Source organism: Neocloeon triangulifer, unplaced genomic scaffold (assembly GCF_031216515.1).
Source record: "Neocloeon triangulifer isolate White Clay Creek 2 clone unplaced genomic scaffold, ASM3121651v1 ptg000002l, whole genome shotgun sequence".
NCBI lineage: Eukaryota > Metazoa > Arthropoda > Insecta > Ephemeroptera > Baetidae > Neocloeon > Neocloeon triangulifer.
This window is the reverse complement of record NW_026775545.1, coordinates 1995235-2013023: the sequence shown is the minus strand read 5'-3', so window position 1 is coordinate 2013023 and position 17789 is coordinate 1995235. Positions and strand designations below refer to the sequence as shown.

At 35.1% G+C, this 17789-nt stretch overlaps 1 protein-coding gene across 2 annotated transcripts in view; it reads left to right on the top strand.

Moving 5' to 3' along the window:
* The window catches only part of LOC132205038 (neurotrimin-like), a 145941-nt gene extending 135481 nt beyond the window's left edge, over positions 1-10460 (top strand). For both annotated transcript variants that reach the window (XM_059633862.1, XM_059633861.1), the window contains one exon: positions 9218-10460. In XM_059633862.1, coding sequence (XP_059489845.1) covers positions 9218-9351 — 134 coding nt within the window. In that variant the 3' untranslated portion in view covers positions 9352-10460. The remainder of the gene's footprint in view (positions 1-9217) is intronic.
* The last annotated feature ends 7329 nt before the right edge of the window (positions 10461-17789 follow it).

Below are 17789 nucleotides of genomic sequence, written 5' to 3'. Positions count from 1 at the left end.
CATATTCTGGTCGGTGCACATTTCTGGCTCGTTTGCATTCGCAACGCCACTATCTATGCCAGAATCAATTTCACGCCACTTCATTGATGTATATATTCATAAAGGCCGGCGTATGGATGGGGGAGAATGCGGATCGTCCCATTGTGGGGCCCGAGGTGCAAATTGTAATCCTGCTAATCTGGAAGCCGCAGTGGATCAGCCGCTGACTGGTAAGTAACCAGTGCAGGACAGACGGACGCGGTGCCTGCAGTGCAGAAATTATACTTCAATCGGTCTGGGTGGTAAATTGCGCCACCACCGAGTAAGTCTTGCCTGCATAAATTTTCAGGAGAAATTGAACCTCTTAATTATAATATAAGCATAATATGTTCTGAATGAAAATATAAATAATTAGTTTTTAGCTCATTATAATAATTCTTTATTTCAAACTGGAAATTACACTTCTTATTAAGCCTTGCTTTGGTAAATTAATTTTATGTTATAAACAAAATTTTAATTATAATAATAATCTTATTTATTTGCCATTTTAGCAACATTTTTAATTTATTATATATGCATATACAATTTAAGTAATATTTTTAGCTAATAAAAATTTGTAGTATTTTTATTGAAATTTAAATCTATATTTATTGTTTAAAATTGATAAACTTCTTTTCATTTTTGAATTCTTTAATTTATAAACATTTTGCTAAACTATTCTGATTTAAATACTTATATTTTGAGCAGTTGCGTTTCACAGAGCTGAACCCAGAACCCTGATATGGATGTGATTAGTTAATAGGTAGTGGTCGCTTGGAATCCCCGTAATGTTTTTGGATTTTGTAAATTATAAGATTAATTAGAATCAATGCAATAATCATAATAATTTATTCAAGGGAAAGCAACATGCAACATTATGCTTTAAAAAAAATTTGTTAATTCTTAACCTTTTTTATTTTTTATTTAATAGTCTGGCTTGCTAACCCAACCATCTGTAATTTTGTCCATTTTCATATAATAGAAAGTAATATTTTATATTAACAGCTATTTAACTATAGCTTTGAAAGCACACTACTTATATTACTAAAATCATTTCCCAGCCATTTAAAATTTATATTAATATATCAGTATAAAGAGACAAAATTGTTCATTAAAATATACACATAATCATGGAACAAACTGCGGTGAAAATACAACGTTACATAACGTTTACGTTGCGGCAATTTGAAATTGTCGTTTTTGGCCTCGGCCAATAATGGAACGATAGAGTCCTCTTCATTTCCGCGTCCACACAAAGCTCTTTATGTTCCGCAGCATAAGCCGCGCCATCGGCAAGCATGTTTACGATGAGGCGCTTTTACGAGAGAATTTTAAGGCCAGTTTGTGGGTGGGCGGTTTGTTTGTGCCGAGAAAATGTTTGTGCCTGAAAATCGGCCCGGCAGGCGTCGCCGACCGAAAAGTCAACACGCACGACATAGGCTTATCAAAAACGCCGGCGAGCCAGAGGGGCCAAACGCAGAAGTAGTCTAGCCGCGCAATTACCAATAAAAATTAATTAAAAAGCATAAAATTCAGGGGCCGTCTGCGGCAGATTTACATCGGAGCAGCTGCTAAGGATGTTTGCTTTACCCACAACGGGTCGTAAAGATAATGAAAGGGCCGTAAAAGGAAAGGTAGGAATTGGCCAAGAAATAGCCTCTCTTATTTTCCTCAGATTAAAGTCGTTCGTAACTTAAGTCCCTCTCCATCAATGAGTTTTCCAAAAGTCCAAAGAACGCTAAATTTCATGACGGAAATCAAAATCGAGTAGAGATTCATACAAAACAATTCAAGTTTAACTTTTCCCGCCAAAAGAATTTGAACTTTAATTAAAGGGCTCCTTGCTTTGGTTGCTAAAATCGGTAAATTTTGACCAAATATACGCAACTTATTAAACTTGTATAGAATCTCATATTTTAAAATGATTTTGGCCAGAAAAAAACTTTGACTTTCAATGAACCTATGTTCCATCCCCTTCCTAGTGCGATTTTTTCCATCTCGATTTTGAAGAATTTTTTTTTTTATTTTGTCCAATAATTTACATTCTATAGTTCAACAAAAAGATTTTTTAATTAAAATAAAGGAATTGTTGGACAAAACGGCACCACCACCAGCATGGATTTTGCTTTTTGAGATCAAAAAAACTCTATAAACCGTATTGAGCTATTTTTTTAAGAATAAAAATAATTTCTGGAGAGGACCTTTAATGGTAGCCCATTGGATCATAGCAAAGTGATAAAATCTACCCCTTCACTCGTCGCTAGAGAGGTGGATAAAGCAAAGTCTGCCTTCTCTCACTTTCTTGCTATATATCCGAGCCGGCAAATACACACACGTCTCGCCTAGTCCGGATTAGGCACGATCGGCAAACATAACTTGCGCGCCTTCGCCGATGGATGTATTTTATTTTCGCCGAGCTTATGGCGCGGGTGCTTTATCTGCGTTTCTGGTTGAGCGACACTTTGTGATTGAAACGTCAGAGAACGGCAATTAGCGTTCGCTCTCTCTCACTCGTCGATGCCTGCTGATAAATTAATGCTCGATGTGCAGGTACGGCAGGCACGTTTCCCGTTGCCAACCAGGTGAGTGCTCCGGCTCAGGTTCGACGACAAGCGGGCCTATTGATTGCCAAAGCCGCAAAACGCTATCTGTTGATGCCGCGTGGGTTGCCGTCGCAAACCCGAAATTGCTTAAACGGGAAACGAGCAAAATCAATTGTTAAAGTGGCAGGAAAATATCATTTTCCCTATATAATCAACAAAATGGACTTTCAAGCGTTTTTTATTGCGCACATTTTCCCATACAATTATTGTTGTTAATTTTTAGTAATTTTTGCAATTTGGGCATATTTTTTTATATTTATTATTTTTCTTTAAGAGGTTTTTACTTGGTTTTAGTGAAACTGTGTGAGAAAAAACTTGGCTTTAAAGAATGGAATACAAACCCAATTTTTTTTACTTTTAATTGAGAAAAAAAAATTGAAAATGACTCAAAAATTTATCTTTATGTGTCACAAAAAATGAGAAACTCAATTAAAAACTGGTAAACATGTTGCTCTGATTGCTTTAATTTTCCGGATTTTAATTGAGTTTCTGATTTTTTTGTGACAATTTAAGATTAATTTTGGAGTCATTTAAAAATTAATTTCTCAGTTAAAAGTAAAAAATTTTGATTTTTTTTCCATTCTTTAAAGCCAAATTTTCTCGCACAGTTTCAGTAAAACCACGTAAAAACTTCTTAAAATAAACCCGGAAACTGCAACGCTACTCTAAACTAACAATGAATAGATCAGAAAAAACACACGCACACTAAGAAATATTTGAAGAATTTTATTTATAATTTGCATTTCTTTTTTACAGTCTTATTCAAAGATAATTTAGTTACTTATTTTTTGCTCTTCCCGCAATCAGTCAATGATAATTTGATAAATTTAATATTTTATTGAACCTTTCAAGGAAAAACAATTAATTAATTTTTATTCCTTATCGGTTTTTTTGTTGCAACTGTGCATTTTGCTAATAATATTTTTTATAAACCTACATCAACAATTCTATTATTTCAATAATTAAATATTTTCTTACTTTTGTAATTAACCAACTGATAAAATTGCTTGCTGAATGCTGATATCTTTCATTGCTGGCCAATTTGATTATTGGACAAATTGCAGTGACCCTGCGGGTCGATTTAATTCGACTGTGAATGTGCTAGGGGTGCTCGATTGATTCGTCACTTTGTCAAAGCATAGAGGTGAATCAGTTTTCGTGCTTGCTCGCATCGGTGCGGGGGTCAATTAATTCGTTTGATCCACGGAAGTTGCTGCAAGAGCGGGGGAGTCGCGTGGTTGCCTCTCAATTTGCCGACTCACCACTGGCAGGAAACAAGACCTGAAAAGAGAAGCCTCATTACGACCGAAATGATACTATAAATTTCTAATTTATTTGGCGGGCTTCCTCGTTACGGCGAAACACAGCAGCTACTTTGATGTCGTCAGCGAAATGCGAATCAAATTTTGTGTATTTTGCAGTCGCTTCCTCTTGAACTTGAAGAAAAAGTTTTCCTCGAGAATCTCACGAAAGCGCGGCTGCACGCAATTGAACAAAGCCTTTGTTGAGCTTCGAGCGAGGACTGCTTTTTGCCAAAGACGAGAAATTTAACGGCGCCAGAGAGTGTGAATTTTAATACACCGAGTTGTGCTTAAACGTGTTCACATTCATATATGCGCACCTCTGTATAGCCGAGACGCATAAACAAAATACGCCGCGGTATATCTCGCAGCCGCCACCGCACTCTACCATAAACTTTCGCGAAACATTATATCCCCGACGGCATTGTTTGTAATAATGAATAATAATTGCTCGCCTGCTAAACTCATTTATTCTCCCGCCCAGCTCTGTAATTTTTGCTCTCAAGGAAAATAACCAGCGAAATTCTGGAGAAATTTGAATTTCGATTAAGTAAGCACCGAGCGCTTTTATTGTGATAATAAAGTCGAGCAATTATACTCGTGATATTATAATTGCTTATTGAGTACTAAAAATAATATAGGAATTTTACTAATTCCAATTTTTTTGTAAACTTTATTACCAAGGAATTTTTAATTAATTATTTTGAAACAATTTACATATTTTTCTGGAGATTCTGAACTTTAAATTACAATTTGCAACAAAACCCAATATTGGAGAATCTAAAATTACGTATGAACTTCGTAATAAGTTAAAATGGGACATAACTCTCAGCCTGCTATTTCCAATTTCATGTTCAATTTATTAATATGCATGCTACGCATGCAGATAACTCCATTTGTGGCAGGAAAGATTTGCAATATTGCAAAACAAGCCAACCGTGCGATTGTGCTTGAAGAATAAACTAATATAATAGGATAATGCGGTAGTTTGTGCCGCATTATTCTGTTAATAACTTTGTCGGGTAATGCACCTCCAATACCAATTTAAACAAGCAAATATTTAACAAACTTGAGGAGTAAATAAAGCTTTAGAATCGCTAGGGTTGCACAAAAATAAAAAAAAATATTCGTGCTCGTCACTCTATATAAAAACGGCCATTTCACATAAAGACAGCCTATCTTGATGGCGAAATGAATTAAACATCGCGATGTCATTTAATTTTCTGTCACCCCGGCAAAAAGTGCGCGCTACTCCTAAATGGCTGCTTCGTTCTCATTACGAGTGTGTGCGGGCGAGAGACGAGATATAATCAATCTTGCTCCGAACTAATCCATCATCGCCGCGCAAAACTTGGTCCCATTGTTGGCCGAAAACAAAGCTCGCCCGCTTCACTACAAAAGAGTCGAGATTTTTAATTTTCCGCCGCTCTCTGCGGATTTGCATTTCGGCGAACAGGAAGTGGGCCGGCTGGAAATACTCTAGAGCTATGGAAAGGGTAGAAAAATAACTACTGCACTGGAATTATAACGACACGCACCGGTCTGCGTCTCCAGGGATGGATTTCGGCCTTTTTTGTTGTGTGCGCGAAAGAGAAAAAGAGAGCAGGGTGGTTTGGTGAGTGTGCAGAAGCTTTTGAGTGATTGGGTCGTACATACATATGTACGACGCACTGAGGCCCGCTCTCGCTTTTCTTGGAAAGAAATTGAATACCCACCGCATTAAGAGACATTGAAGGGAGAAGCGACTTCACAAGTTTGCTAAATTTTTCCTCATAAAAACTTAAAATCGAATCAGTTGTTTTTTATTTTTGGCCTGTTTTTAAATATTTAATCATATTAAAATGATTTTTGTCTTGACTGGTCTCCTCTCTCTTTCAGGTACTGTAAAGTGAAATCAATACAAATTAATTTATAAAAAAAAAAAATAATAATTTTGAGTTTATTACGATTTATGCTTGAAAAATTATGATTTTATTTTGCGAAATAAATTTTAGTAATTTTTTCATTTTCAAAGTTTCAATTATCAATAAGTATAAAGATTCATGCAAAAATTGTGCTACATCTTGATAATCAAGTCTAAATTATCAAATTTTGGTTGTGAAAAACGTTCTGTTAAATATTGATGAGTAATTCAGTAATATTAATTAACAAAAATTTATTGTAAATTATTTAATATATTATATAGTTTTTTTTATCTATTTCCTAAAATTTGCAAAATTATATTAAAAAGAAAATATTCAAAATTTCCTGAGCTATTTTTCAATTTAAACTATTATTTTCTTTTCATTTTTATAAAATAAAATTTTCGTTTTATCAGAAAAAGGTCTTCATCTAAATGTTGGAAATTTTTGCCGCAGTTACCTCGAGGGTATTGCGCACCCTTAAAATATATAATATATAAAAGTACTAAAGTTGTGGCCCTCTCTCTTTTTTTCAACTCCTTTCACGTCATATTAGCGGTGTATATATCTATAGAATATCACCGCAATCTATCACCAGCCTTTTGGTATTCCAGCTAGACGTGAACCCTTCTCCAGATTGGGACGACCGGGGCGTGAAGAATTATTTTTATGGCGGCTGCTCGCTCGCTCGCTCGTCTTGTGTACACTTGAGCAATAAACCGACCTATCTCTCGACACCCCCTCGATGGAAAAGCAGGAGACGAGAGATTTCTTCAATATCGCAGCGAATGCAAATTTCGATTTTTTTACGACCCCTCGAGCAGCGAGTTTTGATTGGAAATCAATGCGTAACTCAATCATGAAAGAAAAATAATAGGGGGTCGCAGAAATCATTGCTACATAGGGCTGGTGGCAGAAAGTCAACTTAAAAGTTAAATATTTGAAAGTCGACAAAATAATTCAGCTTAAATTTAGTCGATATTGCTTTTGAACTAAAAATTCCTCCTGGATGAATTATATTAGTTTAAATACTTTTGCAAATGAACTGTGATTGCAATATTTATAGGGTTTTTTTCATCAAAAATTTTGAAATTGCAGAAGTTATGTAAAATATTTTGTATAAAAACGGCTCATTGCAGAAAATTTGAAATGGCTGATCTTATTTTGCGCCAGAAATTGTTAATTGTTAAAATAAAACGTCTCTTTTAGAGGTTCGTCTTCTTAAAGTTTTATTATTCAGAAATGCGGATAAAAATTTTAAAATACCAGTTCATTATTCAATCACGAATATTGTCCAATCAGAAAAACTCTGTTTAAAAAGTAATAACGTATTAAAATCGATCTAAATGTGTGTTTTTTTTTAAACTTGCTTGGTTTGTATTAAAGATCATCATCATCAAATTTTCTCCAAGGCCTGATAAAAGCTGTCTGTCCTAAAGAGAGGAAGACAATTCTGCTTTATTAGCAACTTCTTCATTTTGCTGCGCGACGTAATCCCAAGTTAAGTCACTTTTCTTCCTTCCAAACAAGCGACGCTAAAAAGTCAGAAACCACTCGGCGGCGCAGAATTATCATTCGCCGCGACCCCAGCGAAAAAGAATGAAGCGACGTTGATTATGCGCGAGGGAGTCGCCGGATCGAATTTTATTTCATATATGCACCCATGACTGCTTATTCTTATTTTTTGTTGCCGTTTTCTGAAGCGAGAGAGAAATGAAGAAAGATGCAAATCTCCTCGGCAGGCCGCAGTTCAAAATTACAACTTCACAATCCATTTATTTCGGGTCGCCTATCAGAAGAGAGGAGGGTCGCTTTCTCTCTCCGGCTCGTTCACTTCCCGTCAGAACATTAATCAAATTTCATCACAGGACCGAGAGGAATAAAATTTTACGGGCTCCGATAACCCTTCGCTGTGCGGCGAGACGAACTCTCGAGAGTTATGGAGTGTGGGTGGATGGGTAACTTCACGTGCGTGACACTCTTATGGGCTTAATCGATTATAATTAATTACCCCTGAAAGGTAAAGACAGGCGTGGGTGAGTGCTAAGTGCGTCTCAGGCCAAATTTACGACGTCTTTGTTTCACCGGCAGGGCTAAACGTCCTGTCTTCCCTGAGAGTAATTGATGGTTTTAAATTTGCATGCGCCCCGAAGACAGTTTCCGAACAACAACAAACCGCGGCGATTTATTTATTTGTTTCTTTCTAATGTATAATTTTTTTTTTTTTACTTTAATTTCTTTTTATTGGAGAACAAATTGATTTCTTCTCGTGTCGCGCTGTTATATTAATAAATGGCCCGTTTCTCGCTATCAATTTAGACGATGGATGGAAATGAGCTCCGATGTCATTTTATAAATTACACTCGGCGGGCGGAATAATTCTCGTTTGAATTTATTTCTCACTCAGAACCAGTCTCGGGTCGATTTTACTTTGATATAATTCACGAGGGTGTATAATAAAACGGAATTACAAGAACAATTCAGGCAGCGACTAGGCAAAAAATTAAATTTCCTTCGCTTGCTGACGACCGCGGTTTTCTCCATTATTATACAAACACGACAGAACTGAGGTCGCTCGCCCACGCCAGACGGGCTGTATTGATCAGTTTTCACCCAAAATTTATCTTTTACGTTTACGTGCTTAACACAAATAGAAAAGGGTGGTGTTGGAAAAAACCACAAAAGTCTATTTATACAAAATTCCTTAAAGTGACAGGATTTTTACACTTTTTTTTTTTCATAATCGCTGAATTATTTGGAAAAAAATATACCTCTATAGACAAAAGCAATTGATAGTTTCAAATTTTACCTGGAAGGTTCCGGGCAATGCCCTTTAAAAAGCAATTTAGTTCTCGCACAATTTCAGTAAAACCATGTAAATACCTCTTATAAAATATATATTGGAATTTTGTGGTGGAAGTTCACGATCGAGGGTTGATTCAAAATCGGCTTTTCCTTGATAGGTTTTGTGAGTTGTTATTGAAGAGTAGAATATTGTTTTTTTACCTTAACAATAAACAACTCACAAAACCCATCGAGGAAAAGCCGATTTTAAAATCAAATCATTATATATTGGAAGTTTAAATTGTTAAATTTCAATGGAAAATTATAAATCAATATCAAAAAATAAATGAAGAAAATAAAAAATTGTTGCTGTATATTTTTTGTGCATTTCCCAATGTAAAATTTTAAATATTTCCCCCTTATTTGTCAAAAAAGCATAATAATTATGTTGTTTCAAGCTGTATTGTTCCAGTTTACAAATAAATTTGCAGTCTCATGAAATTTAAAAGCTCCATGTTTTCCATGTCCCCGTCCAATCAATTTAACGAAACGCCCGTCGGCCGCAATTAACCAATTTAATTAAGTGAACGTTGAAACTTTGATGTTGCAGGCGAGAGTCCGGCGGCGATGCAGCACAGCGGCGGCGGACTGCTGCTCACAGCGACGTGGCCGTTGTGGCCGCTGGGTCTGGTGACCGCGGCCGCCGCGCAACTCGTCCTATGCGAGCACCGCTGGCACCGGTGATAAGCAGTGTGGTGTGGGAAGAAAGTGGGACGTGCGACGCGGCGATAAGGACACGCAGAGACTAATCATCTCTCGGCGAGGGGTGTGAGTGAAATCGAGAAGGAAAAGGCAAGGCCGCCTGTCCGAGTGGAAAAAAGGCGATTCCGAGGAAAAGATGAAAAAAAAACGTCGCGCACTTGTTGGTGTTTCTGTTGTTAAATACGAATACGACGGACAAGCATTATCGGAATTTAATGTGAGACGAAAAAAATATCGTTTTTATCTCCGGGACAAGAAGTGAGTGGTTGGTTCAGGTGAGGCAGAGACTCGCTTTCGCCATCTCTACAAAAACTAATTCTTGCTTTGGTACACTTGGATGTTTTCTCTGGAAATCTCATTCCGAAAGTTTCAAAACATCAAATTAAGGCGAATTCATTTGCAGAAGTTTGTTTTGATTTTTCAATGTGTCTTGTTAATTCTGTTTTTCAACGAGAATTCTCTCTGCTAATTAATCCAGTTCAAAAATTTGTGCAAAATGTTAACGACGTCTTTTCCGGAAAGAAAAGTTTTCTAATTAATTAGCATTGTTCTGCAACTTCCTTTTGTCGGTTCGCGAGAAAAGTTTCGCTATTCAGGTAGCTCGGCTAATTATCTTGACCGAAATCAGACACCGCCGAAAACTTTTCTCCTTTTTTGGTTTCGCCGCAAAACCCATCACGATTCGCCACCGTATACTATGTAATTCTATTCGTAAATTATTGTATACATGTCTCGTACGTGGATTGATGTGTTAAAAAAGAAATTGAGAGATAGAATATGAAAGTGAAAAAAAACGTTGAGAGAAAATGAAATTCCCGGCCACCGCCAAGTTAATTAGCCCGTCTGTCAATCTTTTGACGTGGAGTGTTAATTTTTCAGCGCGTTTTTTAACTCTCTCCACATCAAACGATCCGCAGACTGTTCAAATGGAGCTCCTAGGATTTCCCCCGCGACGCTCGGTTTAACTTCAGCGCGGCGGCTTTTTGCTCATCCCGATTCGCCTTGATCATGCATAATAAATTCTATCTCTCAGTGGGCGACTGTTCTGTAAATGGCAATTAATAAATAAAAAAGATTCACGAGAGAAAGACGAATTACTTAAGTGCCGAGTTTCATTTCAGAATCTTTCATCTTTTGAATTGCACAATGTCTAATTTTCTAAAGTGTTTTTTTTATTACTTCAATATTTGTTTAGCGTCGCAGACGTCCTTTTAAGTCAAAAGGAGACAGTTTATTCAAATTCATGCCAACCAAAGGGAAATTTTTCTTATTCCTTTTGTTCTTTGCAGGGACGAGTTAATCATCCAAGTGCAAAGATACATTACGTAATGCTTGCACGGCCATAAATTAAGCGAAAACAAGCTTCTTGTAACGACAGGCTTCGATATATGGAGCAAAGTTTCACAACTTTTCAAGTGGCCGCGCAATTTGCTCTCAAACTAATAACATAACAAGTACATCCACGTATTGCCAATATACACACAACTTTAATGGCGCAGGAGACCTTTCTTCTCACAAGATCTGGGTCAACCGACATCTCAAAGACAACGGCCCTTTTGTGACAAACTTTTTAACTGAATAAAACAATAAAATAATCACAGCTGACTCGCATTGCAAGCAGCTGCAGAGATTTCTCTCGGAGTCTTTTTTCTCTCAATTCAATTGGTTTTCATTTCTTCGACATAAAAAACAGGATTGATTGGAATGAGTTCTGAGTAGTTATAAAAGAATGAGGAAAGTTGTATAAGTTTCTTTTTTTTCATTTAAGCTGCAGTTTTGAAAAAGATGCAATTTACTCAACGTGCTTTTCTTAGACCTGATATTTTGTGTTCAATTTTTTCCAATTATGTGTTAAATTTTTATACTCTTCGGTTCACATATTCAAGGAAGATGCATGTTATTTTTTGTCTCTCCATCTTCACGGAACAACGGAAAAATTGAAATCTAGCATACGCGCTGAGTGCACGGCTGCAATTCCTTTTTATTTCCAATTCCCACGAGCATCGTAGCTTCCGCTTGCTGCTTTCAAAACAAGCTCTTTTCTGCGTGAACGCAAAAAAATATTCTGCCCATATGCTACCACTATCCGCAGCTGCAATCCTTTGTCTCTTGGGGTGTTAAAAACCACACCGCAGAGCGCAGCTTGTTATGTAAAAAGCTGTATGCAACCGGTCCAGCTTTAATGCTGCACGGGTTTGCATAGCTCTTCAAGTGTCAGTCGAAACAAGCATCATGAGCCACCTATCGAGAAGTAAATGCGCGGGCTTCCGATAAAAGCAACACGCACGCCATCTGCCACGCGCCGTTCGTACGGAAAATTCAATAGCGTTTGTTGATCACATGAGCTTGTAATATACAAGGTCACGCAAAAAGTCTGCTGCTGAACAATAATATTATAATATCGAAATAATATTAGCTGCGATAACATGTACGACATCTGGTGGTAAAAATGTGAAGTTATTTTGGTACAATCGCGACTAGCACGCTACCTATTGGCAAAAGCTACACTACATTATTGCAGAATTATAATTTATTTTATAACTTTTAAGATTCTTGCTTCAAAAAATGATTAAAAAACTAATTTACAGAATTACTTTATATATTTGTTATACGAAATGGAAAATTTGTAATATTTGGAGTAGATATTAATTTATATATAAAATATTTTCTTCTGTTTATTTACTTTTTTATAATTACAGTCTGCAATTTGGTAAGTGAAACTAAAAATTTATTGTTTTTTTCTTAATCTTGAAATAAAAACACTCAAGGTTTGATTTGATGCTCGTGTCAAAACAAATACGCATGGCTGCTAAAATTTCCATTGGCTGGTTTTGCGACGTTGAGCGCTCGAAAACCGGGTTGTTGCCCTTCATTGGACGGGCAGGCCTGCATCACAATGAGCACCAGATTGTGATAGGATTCCGCGCTCAAATCTCCTCCAATAAACGCAGATGGGCGTCGTATTTTTGCAGCGCACGTGTTGCGGAGCCGAGACTCAAAAGCCTGGAGACTTGAACTGTAGATGGGGTTGCGGTCACAACAAGGGTCACAGACAAATGAGTGAAAAAATTTGTGTTTGATATAATTATCAGAAAAAGTCCATTTTTAGATGATGTAAGTACATAGTGCCGATTTTTTTTTTAATTTAGAAAGAAGCTTACTGCATTAGTTATTACCAAATGAGGTTCATGAATGTTGCCCTAATAGATTAGATATGTTAAAAGGATTAATTTTACACAAAAAGATGTATACAACCAACAATTTTAAGCGTCACAAATTGGAACACTTTATAACAAAGCAATTTTTTATTTTAGTGCCTTTAAAACAAGAAAATTAAAAAAACAAAAAACAAAAAAAAAATTTTAAATTTAAATAGTTTTTTACATCTTTAAACACAGTTATAATTATTTAAACTTTAATTTAGATATTTTTTTATAAAATAAAATATTATTTATAATTTCTTTTATATAATCCATTTAATATTTCTGTTTTTATTGATCTATTTAGCCTTATTCATTTATTTCTTTTTAAATTAATTTTTTTTTCAAATCGTGAGTTCTTTATTGAGGACTTAATATTATCTAATACTGATAATTTTCTGCCACTTTCACTGTAATAAGATGGAATTAATAAATAATTGTGATTAAAGAATATATCGATCTGAGCTTTCTTGTGAAGTCACAAAAATAACTGGCTGCTAATTATTTCAGATCAGAACCGTGAATTTATGAGATCGTGGTCTGCAGTCAATGAAATGAAAAAATGGTATGCGTGTACGATCTCACGGTGAATTAGCGACAGATCGGCGGCGGCACGACTGGCGGAAAATACATAATTATGTCATCGCGCAGGCAGAGAGCGGAGCCAGTTTTTCACATTTTGCGTCTTGACAGCTGCTTTGCATAAATACTCGTACACGCTTTACGAGAGGGAGAGATATAGAGAAAGACTCATTAATACGATTTTTACGTTTCAGAGACGAGAAGGTCTGTTAAAAGAGGAGATCGTTGACGGGAAAAAAGCAAAAGAGCAACCTTGTGACATGGAGACGGGAGCGCCGGGTGTCTCTTTTCTTGATAATTATACGCCGATTGCTTGTTCGCCGCGTGCACCAGAGTGTAATTGCAGCAGCGCTCATTATTTTATTAACAACTCAATGCACTTAACACAATCAGAAGTGCAGTCGATATATGAAAAGCGCATTGCTGCAGCTTGTTCGTGTACATCCATATTATTTTTCAAACCTTTGACGAAGCTGTTAAGGAATTTTATTATTAAATCATTCAAACTGATCTTTAGTGTTGGAAGATTTTATAATTTTTTAAATTAAAAGTTGATTTAACATTCAAAATTAAAAAATTCGGAACTTTAGTACAATCAAGTAAATCAATAAAGTTTTTAAAAAAATCCCTTTTTCTAATATAAATTTTAATGTATAAAATGTTATAATTAAATTTAAAACAAAAAACTATAATAGTTCTGTTTTGTATAAAAAAATTGACACTCAAAAAGATAATTATTGTTTTGGATAAAAACAAGTTTTTACAATGTGGAAAAACCCGAGTTCTTTGCTTCCAATATTTTTATAGTTTGTTTATTTATCAAATTGTTACATTAAATTTTTAAATCTTTTTAATATGAAGGAAATAAGCTGATTAATTAATCGAATTACAGGCTGTTTTGCCAAAATTACTTACATAAAAATTATATTGTGATATTTGGTGAGGGTTTTTAAGATCAAGTGACACTGATATCCTTATTTAATTAATTTCACGCCTCGGTAGATTTTTCTCATGAGACCTAACGAGTCAATGCTCAAGTTCGTATAATATGTTCGAAGGTGTCTAAACAACTTTCAAAGATTGAAAATTCGATTGCTTGGTATAATATACGAAACCAGAGAGGTCCAAACATTGTGCGCCGGAGACAACGGAGATGAAGGAGTGTCGATAAAGCAGCGAGGAATAAAAAAAAATCGCGAAGCTCTCCGTGCACATATTTGGGTTCAGTGGCGCGTAATAACGTGCAGATCACGACTCACCGCCTTGAAAAAGTCTTTTGAAACATTTTGTTATTATTGAAGCACGCAATTATTAAATGTTTAAATATTGAATTTCTCAATATAAAATATATAAAAGCTAGAGCGTGTAAGCTGTAAATGTTGCTAAATATTTTAATTAAACTTTCAAAAATTTTACCTTAGTTGTAGAAATTTATAAGTTATTTTCACTAATAATAATAATATAATAAACAAACCGTTTTGAGACTTCAATGAAACTATATTCATGAATCACAATTTTAATCGAAGACAAGTTACCACTGCAGAGTATATTATTTGGTCATATAATATTATAAAGCGCCGATGAGACTGTTCGGGTGAGGCTCTTTTATCTTTGATGGGCCCTTCCACGTGAGTGACGAGTTGATCTCCGAATCACGGACCGGGCGCGACACGCAGACAACTTGTTTTCGATATTTTTGTTTGGAAAAAAAGTTATGTAAGAAGGAGGAAAGACGCAGCAGCAGGCGGATATACGCGTTGCTATTATGAAAAAGGAATAATTAATTAATTAAAATAAATCGAAGGTACTTTGCCAAATGAAGGAAAATTTTAACAAAAATGTTCAACTATATAATAAATAAACAATTTGATTTTGCTCATCATTGTATGTGGAACAATTAAGATAAAAAACCAACGGTAAACCAATTTAATATAACTTAAAAATTTAAGTCTTTTTAATAAAAAATTTAACACTCAAAAGTTCTCCTTAATTCAAAGAAAATAAATTAAATAGGACTTAATTACTATATCATGTAAAATTATTATACAGCTTTTTTTAACAATTAGAAATGTTATTTTATTTTTTAATTAAATTTTATTTGGCTCAGTTTTGTATTTTGTGTGTTTTTTGTTTATTACTATTTTATTTTTTGCATGTAGAGAATTATTTTGAAAAACTTCCTCCCTTAAGTCTTCGTCTGATATTTCTTTTTCCAAAGCTTACAAAAAAATAAAAAAACGAGTCCCTCTGTCGTAAAAAGGGTCGCAGCAGAGAGTGAGTGACACACACGCGCAGCTTCCATTCAGGATTCAGGTAGAGCGACGGCTCCTGATTCTCTTATATGAGGAGCGCCCGGCAGCGCGCGCGGTCAGAGCTGTAGAGGCACAGAAATGATGAATCGCTTCCTGTCAAACGCCGCGTACAATCAAAAATGTTTAAGGGCAGCCTCTGCTAGCTTCACAAATTAAAAATAAATGTGTATAATTTCTCAATGTAAAGCAGCAAAGGCCAAAATAGACACGGCCCTCTCCGCACTGAAGTGAAAAAATTATTTGACATCAACATTGTTGTGTTTCACTTTTTTATTCGAGAGAGGTTTGTTCATGCTTTGTTTTGCTTCAGACAAAAGGCTTTGGTTTTTCATGTGGTATATTTTTCAAACGCAAGTACTTTATTTTATAATCTTTAAATTCAATTCAGTGAAGAAACCAAAATATTAATGCATTCTTAAATTAAAACTTTAACCTCGTAACCGATAGCATAAAGTTTGTGTCTACCGTGGACAAAACTAATGCAAAATGAATTTTAAAATATCAAGTTAAGCAATCAAACTATTGAATTTGCCATTTTTTTCTTTTTTTCATGTTGCCTTTTGGCAACCTTTTTTTGATAATCAGCCGGGCAAAATTAATTTTTTCTTCCAAATCTGAAATCTGAATTATTTTTAATTCAATCATATTTAAAATTTCGAACTATTTTCATGACCTTCATGATCCTGCGATATTTGATACTTAATAGCATGAAGATATTTCAAACAATGGCTAATTTTTATTATAGGCATATTCATACACCATAATGGAATTGATAGTTGAATCAAAGAAATCAAATAAAATGATAAGTTAAGTGACAAAAGTTAATAATTTGTATTATTTATACAATAATGTTAAATTTTGTTAATGTTGACGTGAATGGTTATTTATTAAACTGACAGTTAAAAAAAATGAAATTGATTATTTAAAAAAAAATCAAAAAAATATTAATTTTTTTAAATAAACATTTTTAATTCGTTTTCTTAGAACAATTAAAATAATAATTGACAACTATAAAAATTATTTTTAAATATTATAATTTTACTGAAAATTGTACAGAAGAACCTCTCTAAAACGAGTAGAAAGAGAATTTCTTTTACACCTACAAGGATATGAAATGTGTCTAGGGCTCTCTAAAATTTTGTCATATAATTTCGGCGTGTTCAACTGGTCTAACGATAGGGCCGTGACTGACTGCGACAGGACCAGCACCTGTCACTTTGATAAAAAGTGAACCCTTTGCTGCTGCAACTCTGCTGCTTCGACGAGAAATGACGATTTTCCATCCAGCGTCTCTCGTTGTTCCCATGGCACAGTTTTAATGAGCAGTCGAGAGCGCGGAGCAACCAACACCAATCAGATAAAAAATTCGACTCCGTGGGCCAATTTATTGAATTAGCCCGGTGATGGACACGAGATAGACATCGACACACTCGGGCGACATATTTTATTATTTATATATTTTGCCTGACACTCTCTCGCGCGCAGAGCTCTTCTCCGTCATCCTTTTTCGCCTTGTTAAAATTATACCCATACATCGTTTGGACGCTCGCTCGACGGAGGCTCCGTTAATATATTTTTTATCTCCCTCGGCACAGACGCACTCTTTGACAACACAATTCAGTTTTCAGGTGCCAATCACTTTTTAAAAACCTCCAACTTGCCATCAGCTAGAGAGCTTCATGTGCGGAGGAGAGATAATTGTACTTTTTTTTAAAAAAGCACACGAGAGAATTTTGGAAGGAATAAATTTGATGCTGGTGGCATTGAAGATAAAAGGAAAAATTATATTCCAACAAAATCAGACTGTAGCAATTTAAATAAATTTATTTGCAACATTTACATATTGCATTTCATCAGCGTTTTAAACTTTTCTGTTTCAATTATTGTCTTAGAATTTAAGTATAAAATGAAGGTTATATTCGTTGACTCATCAATTTGATGCACGGCTATGACGAAATCAGAGGAGGGCATTGACTTCAACAGCTAATTTATGAAAACTAAATAAATTTATAAATAGTAACGCATTAAGTATTGAAAGTCAAAGTTCATTGCATAGGCTGTCTTGAATTGTACCCTTCGGCCAAATGAAAATGTGGCTTCGTATCGCATTATTATTATTACAATGGAATTTTTATAATATATAAAACTCGTTATATTATTTACACTCTGAATTGGAAGTAAATTTTTATTTATATAACGAATTTAATGACTTACAACGACGCACGGAGTTCCGTGGTCATTAATTGAATTAACTTTTATTTAAACAAGTCTAGACTTACGTATAAGAGCATGGAAAAGGGAATTGTAATGAATTATAATGATAAAA